The sequence below is a fragment of the Suillus plorans genome (genome assembly GCF_016647745.1).
Source record: "Suillus plorans strain S12 chromosome Unknown HD556scaffold_62, whole genome shotgun sequence".
NCBI lineage: Eukaryota > Fungi > Basidiomycota > Agaricomycetes > Boletales > Suillaceae > Suillus > Suillus plorans.
The window spans coordinates 152,734-167,877 of NW_024537446.1; the positions used below are offsets into that span (position 1 = coordinate 152,734).

Sequence of the window (15,144 nt, forward strand, 5' to 3'; positions counted from 1 at the left end):
GGATGATGATGCCCTTCGAGCTCATGGCCTCGCCGGTCGCAGTGGAGGGATGTCAGAAAATTGTCGTGGACGACCGAAGTTATCTTTGATTTGCGGCCATCGATGGCATCATGATTGTAAGTCGGGACCGGATGAAATAAATTGGTTATCATATTCCGATATTCGCAAAATTGTAGTTCCCACGACTACTTGATATCAATTTGATGAAGAGTACATTCTGATTCGACTGCTGGAAAACTAGGTGAAAATATTAGAACTACTGACATTATAGTGTAGAAAAGCATCATTGGAGGCAACGTTCGTCAGTCGATACAGGGTCCAGCCCAATGGCGTGTAGTGCGTATCGTCATGAAGAGAAAACAATTGACGACATAGACAGACAACATGAAGGCATACCCAGACTCGCATAGATCCGCATACCGGAACCTCAAGATTCCCAAAGCATAGAATGGCTCCATGCGAGAGCACCGTATATGCATATATTCACCATGACCACATGGTGGAGGCCCAGAGCAAGGCCTAAAAACCACCCATGAACCCGACCATCTCTACTTCACCAAAGCCCTCCCGTTTGGCACGTCTCGCAGCCTTGAATTCTGCACCGCCGAGTTTGGAGCCTGCCGCCGTCTTGGCCCTTACGCCTAATAGGCCCACTTCATCCGAGGTGCGGGGAAGCTTGGACTTGGGCAACGGTGGTAGTCCGGTCATAGGCATTGGGGGCGGGCGATGTGAGGATTTGTGCGGATGGTGAGAACGATGAGGGTGAGGTGAGTGAGGCTGATTGGCTCGTGTGGTGGTTTTGAGAACGACGGTGTGTTGATCTATCGAGAATGTGACAGTGTCGTCATGTGAAGGGTGCACAGACCGCGAGCGGCTATGGTTGCGCGAGCGTTCGGGCATCGTGGTATGCGAGACGGCTGTCCTCGGGCCAGGGGTAGGTGGGAAAACGGCTTCCATTGGAACCTCTTCACCTAGTCTCTTTCGTAACCGTTCCATTTTGCTGCGCCTGTGTGCAGCCTCCTTGGATGGAGTGTGAAGCTGTTCGTGAATGGAAGATTTGTTAGAGGAAGTTGATATGATGCTAGCGCGCCGTACAGGTGCAGTACGTGAAGGTATGGGTGGAGAGTTGGAGTCCACGGCAATACCACCAGAGAGCCTCATGATCGGGGGAAGGTGAGTTGGTTTGCGACTTCTCCATGCGTCTTCTTTGGAGGGTCCAGCTGGAGTGGGCGGTGTTGGGGGCGTTACCATGACGAACTCTGTATCTGACATCAGTATGACGCAGGTGAGTGAAAGAAATGATAAGCTCACGATCTTCGATATCGTCGACAAATCGCGGGATATCGCCGAGCATACGACCTATCTTCTTGGTGGAGCGCACGAGTGCAGAGCGCTCTTTCGACGAGAGGGTGTTGTTGGTTGGGGGTGGAATAGTACGAGGTTCAGGGGGAGGGTATGTGTGTGATGCCATAAGGGATGGGTATTAAGTATGATGTGTTACAGATGGTCGTAGGTGCCAGACTCTACGTAGTACGTACAAAGTGCAGGCAGGTGTAGTGTCTGACAAGAGGGACTCCAGGACCCAACAGATGAGGGAAGAGTCACTGTGAATTTGTGGTTATTCATACGGCTCTTAAACAAAAAGGGTGATGGAGGGTATCGTACATTTCTTGGGTCGACATGGCGAATCCGGGAGTACGTTTATTGTATTTTGGGTATAGCGCCGAAGCAAGCCAAGACAATAAAGGCCTAACCATTTTTGGATCAAAGAAAGCTCTACATCGGAAGCGCTTCTACTCCTTCTAATCCCAATACAGGTTTACACTTGTCCTGCATTAATAAATGTTCCTTGCAATCGTCGGCTAGTACTGACGGTAATGATACGCGGAATCAACTTTTAACCACGTCGCACTACGCGGCCTTGATGAACATTCAACCCTTGGGTAACTGAGATCCCACCTCCAGACAAAACCCTTTCATTGCGACCTTATTATCATGGAAGCTCCGGAGGCGTGTAAGTGTACGATGGAGTGAGAGAGTATAATAGGCTTAATTGTGAGTTGTTGGTTAATTATGGCTTGCAACTGTGAATTCACGCAAATGAACAACTTGGTCCAAAGGAAGCTGCCGCGTGCACGCCACTGAGCGCTCATTGATCGTCGCATTCATCACGACGACGATTGTCACATCGTTGTCTTTTTGCTAATCGTCTAGCACTCCGTAATCGCTCCCCCCGTTCCTGATCTAACGTACACGATGTCGATCCGATGGACATGCCTATCATCTCTCCCAACTAAAGCACGATCATCTCACTGTGCTTCTATCGCCAATAAAGCCACCCTATTGCTATATGCTGGCGAGTTCCAGCCACGCAAACCTGTAGATGGAGACGTTCACGTATTCGATCTGAACAGCGCCATCCAGCAATCCGTAGCGGATAATGCTGGCTTATGGCGTACCTTGTCCGCATCATCGAAGCCGGAACCCCGAGTGGGTGCGACAACGGTGTTCGATGGTGAAAATTTGTACATGTGGGGCGGAAGGGGGGGCGTTGATATGACACCTCTTGACCCCAATCAAGCGGGCATATGGAAGGGGCAGATATTGCAGAATAAAGTAATATGGGAGAAGCTCGAAGGCAAGGGCGACGAGCCCGTCACGAGAAGCTTCCACGCTTCCGTCTTGGCTAATGTATGTGTCCGCAAATGTGCTTTACATCCTGAGCGTTACATCAATCTACGATGCATTCTGGGCCTTCCTGAAAATCGTTCTTGTGCTGATCGGGATTTTTATGTAGGGAAAATTGTACATTCATGCAGGTTGTCCTGCCTCTGGTCGCCTCTCCACTCTCCATTCTTATGATCTGCAATCCTCTCGGTGGTCACTCTGTGCAGATGCGCCCGATCCTGCGCGTGGTGGCACCGCCATCGCTTCTGTAAAACTTCCATCATCTTCCTCCAATGAGGAAGTCATCATTCGATTCGGCGGTATGTTGTTGTTCTAAGTCTGATATGCACCCTACCTACGACATTTCGTGATCCCCGCTTCGTAACATTATCAAAGACGAAGTCCGATAGTCTTCATCCTCTTTTGTTTTTCCTTTCATATACGCCCGACTCGTGTTTATTCTGTCCTTGTTAACTTGGATTCATCACCACCCTATTCCTAAATTAATCAATATCTTAATTTTTTTTTTCAGGTTTCGCTGGGTACCAACTCCCCACCTCAACACCACCACCCTTAGATATTTACACACCGAGTACCAACTCCTGGACAACCATCGTACCGTCTGGCGATCCGCAACAGGGATATCCCGGAGCACGCTCCGTCCACGGTCTCGTTCCTCTTTCCACGCCTGATGGCACCGGGGTCGCATTGCTCTACCACGGCGAGTCTGACGCCTCCGACCTAGGCCATGCAGGTGCCGGTAAATTCCGGGACGATGCCTGGGCGCTGGTGTGGCGCGAAGGTGGGCTAAGGTGGAAGAAGTTAATAATAGAAGGCAAGTTTAATCATTCATCGCGCCCGCGCCACAGCCATGTCCTCAGCTGACCTCATTTCGCAGGTGATTCGACTCCGGAGGGCCGTGGCTGGTTCCCCTCGACGTCCTATACCGCTCCTGGAGGTAACACTCGAGTAGTTCTCTCGGGTGGCCTCCTTAGTTCGAACGAGCGTAGTGGGGAAGTGTGGGTTGGCGATGTTCAAGTCTGAAAGGTATGTGTGCTCTGAATCGTGCTAAATATGGTTGGAGTTGCGATAAGGATGGGAGCTGTGGCTGTCCACGATTTTGTGTTTTTTCTCCAAGCCTTCATTTCAGAATAATCAATTTTAAAACCATGATTTCTCTTTTCGTTTACCCTAGCAAATCAGGTTGATGTCGTGGTACCGTAGAATGTAACCGATATGTTCAGTTACATACAACCTAACAACGGTTAATGTATCAATGAATGACCTCTGATCTGAACTCATCTATTGGATCGATTATGATAAGACGGGGGTGTTTCTTGGCCTTACAGAATTCCAGGTATTGAGCTTCAGGTGAACAAGGCCAGAGATGCGACGGGGACACCGGTCCTCGAGACTAGATAGAATTGTCCTCCATATAACTCTCCATAGGACACAAAAATTGATTCTTTGTTTAAAAAGAAGTGGATAAGGATAGAACATGTCAAGCACGAACACTGCTCATGGTATCACAAACTGAATGCTAATAATCAACTAGAACAATAGCTAAAAGGGTTGGACATCGCACGTTACAACATATTTGATTGTGAATAAAAACTATAGGAAAATTAACATAACAGTAGGACAATTGAAAAAGCACATACATACAAAAAATGTCCATAGCTCATTTATATCCGGAGCAATACGGTCCCAAGTTTAAACATAGACAAGTGTTCGTCTTGATCATCGAGATTCAAGGTCACTAACATACCTCCCCTGTCCATATCCCACACTCTGCCGGGCCGGCGCACTCCTCGGCTCGTCTCTTCCCGTGTATGCCGATATGTAATCGAACTCGTCTTCATCAACTTGGATTGGGTCTGGATTGACTACAGACAACCTTCGCATTGCCCCGGACTTCCGTGACATCGAAGATGCAGGCGATGCAGAAGGGCGGAGAGATAGAGGTGAGGTATCTGCCGGCCCGCCGTACCCTGTCGGACTTAATGATGACCCAGACTCGCTTCCATTGCGACCGGGCCTGCGGAACGCAGCAGCTGAGATCATTCGTGGTGCACCACCGGGGGCACCCGATGTCAGTGAAGACGTGGACTTCGTCATGAGGGGAGACGAGAACGGCGGTAGTGGACGGGGATGTTCAGGTGGTAACCTGTGGGAGACGGAAGCAGATGATTGCATATTGGACAGAGAAGATGGTGGGAGTCGAGGCGATGTGGAACGAGACGAACTCCTCTTCGAAGCAGTTATGATCGGTAAAGGACGTGATTCGCCTGGGTCAGCACCGATATGAGGATGAGGCGAAACGGAACGGTGAGCGAACGGTGCATTAGGTGGCGCAAGAGGTGAGGGCGGCCGAGAGGTCTGATTGGGCACTTGCTGAGGAGTATGAATTTGTAGTTGTTGGTGTGGTTGAGGCGAGTAAGTCTGCCCTGACATATAAGAACCTTGCGGTGGGGCTCGGGATTGAGTAGGATGAGTGGAATACGTCACTGGTGCAGGTGCGCTGAATGCTAGCGCATCCAATTCACGAGAGACCTCGCGTGCAGCTGCTGCGTTGCGTGCCTGTTCGTCGTCTCCATCGCTGTCTTCTGAATGACCTGTCGCCTGAGTCTGTATAGGGGAAGTAGACTGCAGCGAAGGCGGGGACACAATCCTAGTATGATCTGGTGGAGTTGGTGCCTCAGTATCTACGGGGGGCGGAGGCACGCGCGGGATACGTCTCTGACTTTCCGTCGTCTCGGGCGAAGGCCTGCTACTTTCTTCTTCTGTTTCATCCTCCTCCGTCCCAAGCCTCACTCTTTGATCCATCTTTTGCAGTACAATTTCATTCGATTGGTCATCTTCGGCCTCCTCATCATGGTCATACGGCATACCACCCACCGACTCCTGGGATGTCCGTCTGTCGCTCAGACCAGTAATGCTCGGCGGCTGTTCATTCCCACTCATGACGCTCATCGCGTTGTCGTTGCTTTCGCTCACTGTACGTCGTTCCTCAATTTCAGCACCCAGACCTCCGTCCCAAGCCTGAATTGCAGCAGGAGCAGCTCCTGGTGGCAAACTTGGACTCTTGCTTCTGCGCGTGTCTCCAACACCAGTGTATGGAGCACCTGATCCGGGCACGAACGGCTCGTACTTTGGCGCAGGATCATCAAGTGAGGCACGATTTAGGCTGAACGAGTTGGAATCGCTGCGAGCAAGGGCGTCGGCGATAGAGTTAGTCAAAGAACCAGAGGTATCATGCGCGGGAAGGGCTGAGGGAGCCATTGTATCTGCTTGCCGCAAGTAAGAGAGGGAAGGGCTTGAGGGAGTTGGTCCGTCATGTGACAGGACGCCTAAGCTTGTGCCCCTCGCAGGAAAAGAAGCAAAATGACTGGCATGTGTCGAGGTTGGTGTGGGGACGCCAAATTCGTCCGCAGATGCTGTTCGCGGGTTTGGAGGTGGAGGTGGAGGCTGTGAATGTCGGAATGATAAGATATTTTGACGCGGGCTGAGCTCGTTAAGTCCCACCAGAGATTCGCTCCCAAAGCTGCTCAAGTGGAGCCCGCTTCCCACCCGCGGAACAGGTAAATAGGGAGAACTCAACGATAATGACTGTCGTTCTTGCATATGCGACGAGGTCTGAGTCGGCGATGTATGCTCATACTCTCCTTGGCTGACGCGACCAGACGCAACAGTCGTAAAGGCTACTTGCGCTATACCACGCTGTGCCTCAGATACAAAGGCACTGACACGTGGATGAGCACTATAATATGCTCGAGGAAGTCCTGGTTGTGACACGTCTTCGGTAATTTCCTACAAATGAACGTCATGATGAGACCTGCGAGCTTATACCAGAACATACTGCAACGATAGCTTTGCCTATGTCACCAACAATCTGAGTAAAAAATGAGGCAGAGTAAACAACAGAAAACAAAACGACTTACCACACCTTTCTCACAGCACTCTGCAAGACCTCCAAACTTGGCCTGCATCCAACTCTTTGCACATTTTCTCTTGTAATCGCCCAACTCAGATTCCTCGCGAATAATCTCACCATCGATTGCACGCATCTCTTCACGCAGTCGATTGAGAGCGTCAGTCTGTGCTGAGAGATTTTTGTGTTCGGGGCTCATCTTGTTGAGCTTCTTTTCGGCAGCGTCTGCAGAGGCTCCAACACGCCGTCGTCGGCGCCGTAGGTCGTCGAGTGCTTCCTCGCGCGTCCGTACAGACTTCATGGTGTCGCGGATTCCATGATGTGTGCTAGCGTACGCACTCAGTGCCGCAGCAAAGTTAACAAGCAGGGTAGCAGATGCACTGAGGATATCCTACAGTTTCTTTGTCAGAAGGCAGATAACAAACATGAAGGGTGCACATAGAGCCATTGGTCTTGGATGAAATACTCCGTCAAGTCACGTAGGTATATATTGTATCTGGCTCCACAAGCCAAGATAAGGAACTCGTCTATACGTCATTGAGCATCGCAGAGCATGCCAGGCATCCCATGAAGCTTTGCGTGAACGTTATAGAAAGAGGTGCAACTGCACTAGTACACCCAGACAGAAGCATCACTCACAGCGAGATCATCACCTTCACCAACCCCCCACGCCCTGAGGGACTCCGCGGCTTTGGTTATATCAACGCCTAGTCTCTGAGTTCTGTTTAATCATGCGACAAGAACATTAACAGCGTATTGAAGTGTCTAAAGCACACTCACGAGACCAGAACAACCTTCTCCGCGTTAATGAGATCCTGAAACTGTCTAAGGTCGCTATTACCCGCAAGCGCCGGAATCGTAGAATTATGGGCAATTTTTGCCGCTGCCGTCTTGAACATGGTTCGTTGTGGTAATTATGTTAGGTAGTTGTCGCGAGTAAACCTTGGCGGCCTTGCGGAAGAGAGAGGGGAAACTGCGCGTGAAGTGCTTAGTGCCAGTGGTGCATGGGATAGCCACAACTCGCATAGCCACATTTTGCTACATGTTCTAAGGCTGTACAGCGGAGTAAACACCGCCGCAGCAAATTTAAAGACACAAGCCTATCGGCAACTGACTTTTGAAAGAAATCCCTTGAATCAACAGAAAGCTACACGAATGTTATACAACGTGAATAAGTTATGTATATGAGAGGGTATCTCGCCATGCATGTCGAGCATCTGAGTCCTGTGATCATAATTTCACATCCACGGATTCTCTTCGTCCTCCCCTGGATTCTTGGTACCATATGTCCAAGCCCGTGCGTGTGGAGGCGGCGTCTGAGGGCGTACTATTTCCTCTGGCTCGTACCTCTCCGGAACATTAAGTTCCTCCTTCCGTATATCATACTCCCTGTCGACTTCATTGGAGACGACGCGACGATCATTATTTTCTTCTTCTAACCCAACGGTGGATTCAGCACGGATATCCCCTTTCTGACTCCAAACACGTTTCAAGCCTGTGGCGCGCAGAGAAGTATGAGCGGCATGCGAACTCGAGGGCACCGGGAGCGTATCGGTGGGCACAACAAGGTCTACAGCGTCTGGCTCCGCGAGTGGAGGATGAGAAGGAGATGGGTGGGAATGTAATCCAGAAGAAAGTAAGCGGGGTGATGGAGTACCAAGGTTCGATCGCGAGTATGAAGGCGAAGAGTGAAGATATGGGGACGATGCGCGAACGTTAACATTACTCCCAGACAGCAGTCTCGGGCGTGATTCATGAGACGTCTGTGAGTTATGTCGGGATGATGATCCTGAGGAGCTTAACGAACCGGAGATCGGCGGTGATAGAGCTCCATTACTTCTGGTATTCGACCACCTCAGCTTCTTCGATGTATTCACTTCTGCCCTCCTGTCACCTTCCTCACGATCTTCTGAAGCGAACTCTTCATCTTTACCATTCTCGTACTTGCGTATTTGACCAGCCCGGGTGCCCGTTGCACCATAGCCCCCGTTACCGTTTGCACCAATGTGACTTCTGTGGACATTGACGTGCACCCCTTCTCTAACAATTCTCTCTTCCGCAGCCCACATCGCATAACGCGCCTCTTCAGAGCTGACATCCACAACAGGGTACGCGTAGTCGCCGAAGACATAATTCTTCGCATGCTCATAGAGTAAATCATCCGCGGTAGCCAGGCCATCATTGAAGTGCAGTGCATATTCATCGTCGTCCTCCACGTCCACGTCATCGCCGGGCATTCGCATTGTCTGCCGTTGTCCCTGATATTGCATGTCGGGTGCAGAGTGAACAATGTTCTCTGCATGTTCAGCGAGTAGTGGAGCAGCGACGTCTCCATCGTTGCCCAACCAGCCCCTGTGGTCACCTTCGGCATTTCCATCACCTAGACCCGTCACCTCCGGGAGCCAATACTTCCGCTTTCCTCCCGCGGAATAGCGCAAACCGGCACGTATCCTTCGCTCCCTCGCTGCCCCAATGTGCATTCCGCCCTCGCTTGGCTCGAACGCACGATAATTGATGCCTTCTCCGCGCAAAGTTGCCTTGGTGTCCTCAGCAAGGTCCTTCAGGCCAAATGCATCCCGAATGGCATACCCTATGCGCATCCGTGCCACGTGGACTTTAGCAGATGGTGATGGTTTGACAAAGTCTCTATATGAAAATGCATACATATGCGCGATAGCAAAGAATGGCATCTCAACGCAAATTAAAGTGTCGGTGAGTCCGAGGGAAATGTGTTCACTGTCCGTGTATGGTCCAAGTTTGGATATGGCGCCGGCCGCAACCAGAGTTGAGACAGCAATGGATTGCCAGAACGAAAAGAAGAGAATTCCCTTCACACAAAGGAATTTTGGTACAGGGCTGAAAGACCGGAACAATGAATTTCAGATACCCAAGCAAACGTCTGCTGACCCACCGAAATGGCTTCAAATCATTGCTTACACACATCCAGAAGACTGCAAGGCAATACAATGCAAGGCAAATGGACACGTTGTACACGATTGAAACATACAGATACCCAGACCGGGCCCGGAAATCACCCTCGTGATATGTTCCAGTTGCTTTCATGACGAGGCTGGCAACTGCTAACACAGGTTTGACTTGTACATACTCTGTCAATGGAATTGTGTTAGCACGACAATGAAAAAGACGATGACCACTGACGCAGAATGCCTCGTTTGATGAAGAGAAACGTATATGGATCGCTAACATCCACTTCATGTCGCCAAAGACTGACAGGAAATATGGCAGGAATAGGTGGTCGTCCGTGGAGTCGAATGAGAAGCGAACGCTCGCCGCCCAAATAATCAAGGAGAAGAACGAAGAAGCAATAAATGACGAAAGCCTAAATTGATGTTCAATGTTCAATGTTCATAAGAAAGATACTCGTGCATGGACAGTACATACCTCGTATACATCTCGTATCACATCGATGAAGAACGCTGCGTCTAGCGAGAAAAGCGAAACTAGGGACGACAAGGCGTAGATTGGGACCATGAGCATAATTCGGATGACCATCCTGCAAACATCGTGGGTCAGCAAATAGTCGTTAGAAATTAAGCCTCATGAGTGGAATTACCTTTGCAAGAGGGGCTTCCTATAATTTCTTAGCTGCAGCCATATTGACAATCCGCTGACAGTCACTGCTACTAGGGTCGATACTCCGGCAAGGAGAAGAACAGGGAGTGGCAAGCTGGAGCCCGTGCCGCCATGGTTCAAGTCCGGGAGAAATCCCATATTACCTACAGCATGCAGCAAATTATTGACAAGCGTCGTTGCAACGTTGAATGACTGCCGACGCGCAGTGAGCGGCAACACCAAAATTCATTATTACGTAATGCCGCAAAATATTTCAAGATATTATTATTTATTCGAAACCACCTAAAATTTTTGAAATTCTAGCATTGGAGTCTTAGGCCGTAGGTCTTCATGCCAATACCCATGCCCGTTTCGGATCGCGAGCTTGCGAGCGTTGACGCGTTGACGCACGAAACATGTCCTTTGTAAGCAGTCACATGAAGATTCGCCTTTCGGTGTGCTTCTATCCTACTGAAGCACTGTCATGTACATCAGAGTTCGCCCCAGTCAAAAGGACTCGACTTGAGAATCGGCGCCACACCCTCTTCTCCTTCTCTGCGCCCATTCTCCTCCTCAGGTTTCTCTCTCTCAATAACGACTACTCCTCCCACAGATCCGAATCAACGAATATTACTTCCTCATCCTCTCATCCTCTCTTAGACGTCGCGTGTATACAAAGGCCTACTTTTGTTTCCAATGGGGTCCAAATTCAACTTGGGGAATATTGTTGGGTTAGTCGCCCAATACTATGCAGTCGAACTGCTTAGTCTTAGGCGACTAACCCAACATATATTCCCAGTCGAGATTGTAGTGACGAAGGTTGTGGATATTTGATCAAGGAAAAGAAGCCTGCATTTCGCGACGTGGCTGCAGACACTCTCCAGCTATGGAAGGTGAGTTCAATACATATAATCAGATGCTGGTGATCTGATGTCGACCTGCCTATCAAAGACATTTTCGAGTGTAATCTCCACGGCCTCGAAATAGATCACCAGAAGCCATTATCACCCGTGGATGGAATGCTCGAGGTTTTTGATAGCCCTCCTAAGTATAAGCACCTGCTTGTGAGATATCACTTTGACACGGTGGCTGAGCTGACGGCTGCCTCCCAGACGGCTCTCGTAGTCATGCAACCATTGCCTTCCACACTCCTGTATAGGACACAGCAACTTCGTGAAGATCTTCCCCAGGGGAAACCTTCTGAATTCGAAGGCATACGAAAAACATTCGCACCAGTTCGTTCACTGGCTGAGAATAAAACGGCTTGTATGTAGGGTTCGGCCGCCGTAGACCCTAACTCGTTCTTAACTTCGGCGATTTCTTAATGGAAACCTTTGTACTGTATGTCACCGTCGGTGGCGTAGGCGGTGCCATTAGTTGTCTTGGCTCTTATGTCAATGCTCCTGCAGGACTTCACGGAATTTGGAAGCTCGTGTTGTCTCGTCAGTGAAGAAGCCGGACATAACCACTGACAATGCCATAGCCAACTTGTTATCGTCTGCCGTTGGGTCTATACTCTTTTCCATCAAAACGACCGATGACAAGACACTACGATGTGCTTCCGACAGCTTCGCTCCAGCACTCCTCAGCTTCGAACAGCTACCTGGTTCAGATGTTGCACGCCATGTTTCCAAAAGGTACCTTTGTTTGAGATTGAGTAACTACGGTTGACTATGTGTATCAGGATTGATATTACTGAGGATTTTTCCCGTTGTATTACATTTTTTGGTACATACTTCGAGCTTCAAAGCTTCAAGTGCTATAGAAAAATCGCCAATAGGCAGGGAGTAAGTGCGCAATGGTAAACCAGAGCTAAAATCATGAATTAGCAAGGAGAAACTTCCAACTCTTCGAGATCACTGACGCTGTATAATTTGCAGGATTGTTTATCAGCGCTCGCGGTCCTATAAACCATGAATCTCCCCCCTACAACTGTTCCATACGCTATAAAGGCAATAGAACAGATCGAATCCACATTCCATAGTCTGCTGAGGAAGAAAGACCAAAGGGGGACGCCGATCGACATTGAAATACGTGCAAAGGTAGGGAACAGAGTGACGAGAGTGCGTCTTCCTACAAAGCGATCCCCTTCCTCGCCTTTGAAATCTTGTGCATGAAGCGTCGTTGCAAATACTGCACAGCTAAAAGCAACTGCGCGCGCACTGATACTATCGAGGCACGGGCTGGACCCTGGTTATTGAGATGTCAAAGGCAAAACTTGCTGTAGGCGGAGCAGCCCACGTACCTGCAACGATCGTTGCGCCTGCTTCTAGGCATGTATATCCAACGGCTGTTAATATATTCTTCGAAAGCGCAAATTTGTGACCTCCAAACTCATTATACCAGATACTCAGGGCTTCAAAACAAGCGCTAGAGGCGAGAGTCTGTCCGCCATACATTGCTGAAAACATGAGACAGACGGGAACTAGCAGCCAACGCACGTCCGCTGCGTTCTGGGTGGTTATGCGACCAGAGGGTAGAGGGCGATCAGGTTTGTTCCTTTTGTCTTCTTCTGGATCCTGAATCTGATTAGATATGTCAAATTTTAGGAGGTGGATCCATATCCAAATTATGATTTCCAGAATGCGGGTTGCATGGGGATGAGGATGAGGATGGGGAGCATTTGCCAAGGCAAACAAAGTCTAATGCACAGGGTCGTGTCAAAGAACATGCGACGAATTTAAGCGACACTCACGACAGGCAACAGAGTGGTCAAGACGTCAGACTTCGTAAACAAAAACAGTGTCATGATATGCCTGCTGATACGGCGGCCACTATCTAAGGCTTGGGGCAACATGGTCTGATTGTTTGCTCATTTCGAGCCAGTTAAATAGCCCAAGATCGATTTTGCTATTCCAAAATGGTTATTCAGAAATGTATCGTTGAAACGTCTATGGTATTAGTAACTTACTATGAAACAAAGCTATAGGAAAGCAACATACGCCGGCCTGTAAACTTTAATTGGCACCCTGGATTGGATGCCGTCATGAGTAGTAGAATCTCCACACAACTAGTTCAGATGATACCACTAGTGTGTGCTACGTTCTCCAGTGAAAAAAAAGCTAAAAGGAGCTTTCTGCCCGTTGAAAGGGCTCCTCATCAGGTGAAGTCAGATCAGAAGGGGAAACAAGACATACTACATGTCAATTTTGGCCGAACATAGCCTGAGCGTGTCTGAATTCCGTTGAAAATGCCGACGCAAACGCGGAACCAGACCGTTTGAAATACCAACCGGACTCTCGTAGATACTAAGTAAGCTCTCTTGCCTCAGTCCATTATCTGGGACTGAGGGTACTCTTTATTTACTTCCCGCCTGCGCATGATGCGTTTCAGTCTGATCCTAGTGTTTAGTTTCAACACGTTACATGCGGCGGTGACGATGATTGGCCGTCTGATTCGGAAACTCTAAATCTGACAAGTGAACATCAAATATTGCAATGCGATTTACTTTGATTTAGTCGTATCCTTCACCAAACAAGGTTTTCTGAGTGCCACCAACTTGACTGAAAGCGTAAACAAAGGAATGATTCAAATGGGGAAATAGTTTCCGCGGAGTGACCAGAGGGCGTACTTACTGTACCTCCTTCCTTGCATTACGTTACCAAAAGGATCTCCACAGGCACTGCCTTGCATCCCAGTGCAAACTATTACTGAAAGGTGGGTGACAGTCTAGCGCATGCGTGCAACGTGGTGAGATTCATGCGGACCTTTGTGGTACAATCGGGCGTAGGGGCTTGTAGGTGATAGAGCCGAATGCCGGGGAGGGTGACCATGATGACTCACTTCAGAACTAATCCTTTACTGTCCACGATGCTTTCTTAGAATGGGCCAATGCAAAAACGAGCACCACCGTTACGGTGCGGGACAGATACAAGTGGTGCTCAAGGTTTTTCTTGCCGTAGATTTTCCAAAAACAATGATATGAAAGGGGCCGCCTTTCCGAGTAAAGTCGCATAGAGCAACAAATGAGGATGGTATGGTCAGAATTATCACGTCGTCACGAAACTGCCACCTACCTGCACATTATTCCGAGGAGCGAAATCGGACTTCAGATAACAGTTCAAGTTACGTTAAACTCTTCGCAGATGTGGTGCCACCCGAGGAATGCAGAAGACAGTGATATAGTCTGACTGTACAAGCAAGTATTTACCGGATTCGGACATTTCTGTCCGTACGTGTCATGATCAAGATCCTGCCAGGCGCTATATAGCTCGGTCACAGAAGATGGCGCTGTGGCAGCGTGGCTTAGTTCAAACGTTACAAACAGACTGGATAGGCCAACTATCTGAACGTAAAGTCAGAACTTTATCGGGAAATGGTGCACAAAGACTATGCAACGTACCTTAACCTAGTCTGCCAGAGGCCGCATCCCGTTCTAGGAACGAACCCAAGCTGCGAGACGAAATGAACGTTGTACAAATGAGACTTGACGTGATTATTGCGATAAAAATAATCGGCATGGCGCAACTCAAGTCTAGGAGGTGATTATAGTTCACGTCGTGAGGACGACAAACATCGCCCGGACTGTGGCTTCTTGCGAAGTCAGTACTCACTATGGAAAATCTAGGGCAGAGATTGGAATAGAAATCTGGGAATCATATCGAGGTCCAGTCTGAGTGTCTATCCGCTCGACTCGGGGCTTTAGTAACACATCTGTTAAAGACTCGGTGGACCCGGCTGATGGTCGACGTCTACACTGGCGGTAGCTGACGATTCAGAGCCAGCCGCGCCCGTGTCTCGTTGTTACATACAGCATCTCGATCTTTCCTATTAATATTGCTGAAATGAGGGACCAATGTGACGTACTTGAAACCTAGTCCTAGCAAGTCTTTCGACACCTTTAAGCTTAAGGCTCGGGCCTCAGGTTCAAAAGATCGACGAATGCGTGACAACCATCGATGATGAGTTTGTGACGTTCTCACGCCCACTACATTCGGCCTGCATCGACTTTTCTTTTGATGTGGTGGTAGCAC

General features: G+C 49.1%; 5 protein-coding genes across 5 annotated transcripts; 1 reads left to right on the plus strand and 4 right to left on the minus strand.

The window, feature by feature from the left end:
• Window positions 1–304: 304 nt before the first annotated feature.
• HD556DRAFT_829716 (uncharacterized protein) lies at window positions 305–1,447 on the minus strand. The gene has a single exon (XM_041311759.1). The coding sequence runs from the start codon at window positions 1,270–1,272 to the stop codon at window positions 520–522; it is 753 nt and encodes a 250-aa protein (XP_041156187.1). The 5' UTR covers window positions 1,273–1,447; the 3' UTR covers window positions 305–519.
• An 809-nt stretch (window positions 1,448–2,256) lies between these two features.
• HD556DRAFT_1433868 (galactose oxidase) lies at window positions 2,257–3,711 on the plus strand (the record flags this gene model as incomplete). The annotated part of the gene is made up of 4 exons (XM_041305266.1): window positions 2,257–2,691; window positions 2,798–2,987; window positions 3,200–3,469; window positions 3,566–3,711. The coding sequence occupies 4 exons, from the start codon at window positions 2,257–2,259 to the stop codon at window positions 3,709–3,711; spliced, it is 1,041 nt and encodes a 346-aa protein (XP_041156188.1).
• Window positions 3,712–4,407: 696 nt separating this feature from the next.
• Window positions 4,408–7,497, minus strand: HD556DRAFT_1447333 (uncharacterized protein; the record flags this gene model as incomplete). The annotated part of the gene is made up of 5 exons (XM_041307257.1): window positions 4,408–6,477; window positions 6,527–6,559; window positions 6,609–6,989; window positions 7,238–7,319; window positions 7,379–7,497. The coding sequence occupies 5 exons, from the start codon at window positions 7,495–7,497 to the stop codon at window positions 4,408–4,410; spliced, it is 2,685 nt and encodes an 894-aa protein (XP_041156189.1).
• Window positions 7,498–7,709: 212 nt separating this feature from the next.
• HD556DRAFT_1400276 (DUF300-domain-containing protein) lies at window positions 7,710–10,410 on the minus strand. The gene is made up of 5 exons (XM_041303807.1): window positions 10,173–10,410; window positions 10,001–10,112; window positions 9,758–9,938; window positions 9,510–9,705; window positions 7,710–9,454 (listed from the first exon to the last, which is right to left on the minus strand). Exons 1-5 carry the CDS (start codon window positions 10,328–10,330, stop codon window positions 7,837–7,839), a joined length of 2,265 nt encoding a protein of 754 aa, XP_041156190.1. The 5' UTR covers window positions 10,331–10,410; the 3' UTR covers window positions 7,710–7,836.
• Window positions 10,411–11,639: 1,229 nt separating this feature from the next.
• HD556DRAFT_1495522 (UbiA prenyltransferase family) lies at window positions 11,640–12,968 on the minus strand (the record flags this gene model as incomplete). The annotated part of the gene is made up of 3 exons (XM_041308870.1): window positions 11,640–12,361; window positions 12,417–12,813; window positions 12,867–12,968. The coding sequence occupies 3 exons, from the start codon at window positions 12,966–12,968 to the stop codon at window positions 11,997–11,999; spliced, it is 864 nt and encodes a 287-aa protein (XP_041156191.1). The 3' UTR covers window positions 11,640–11,996.
• Between the last annotated feature and the right edge of the window lie 2,176 nt (window positions 12,969–15,144).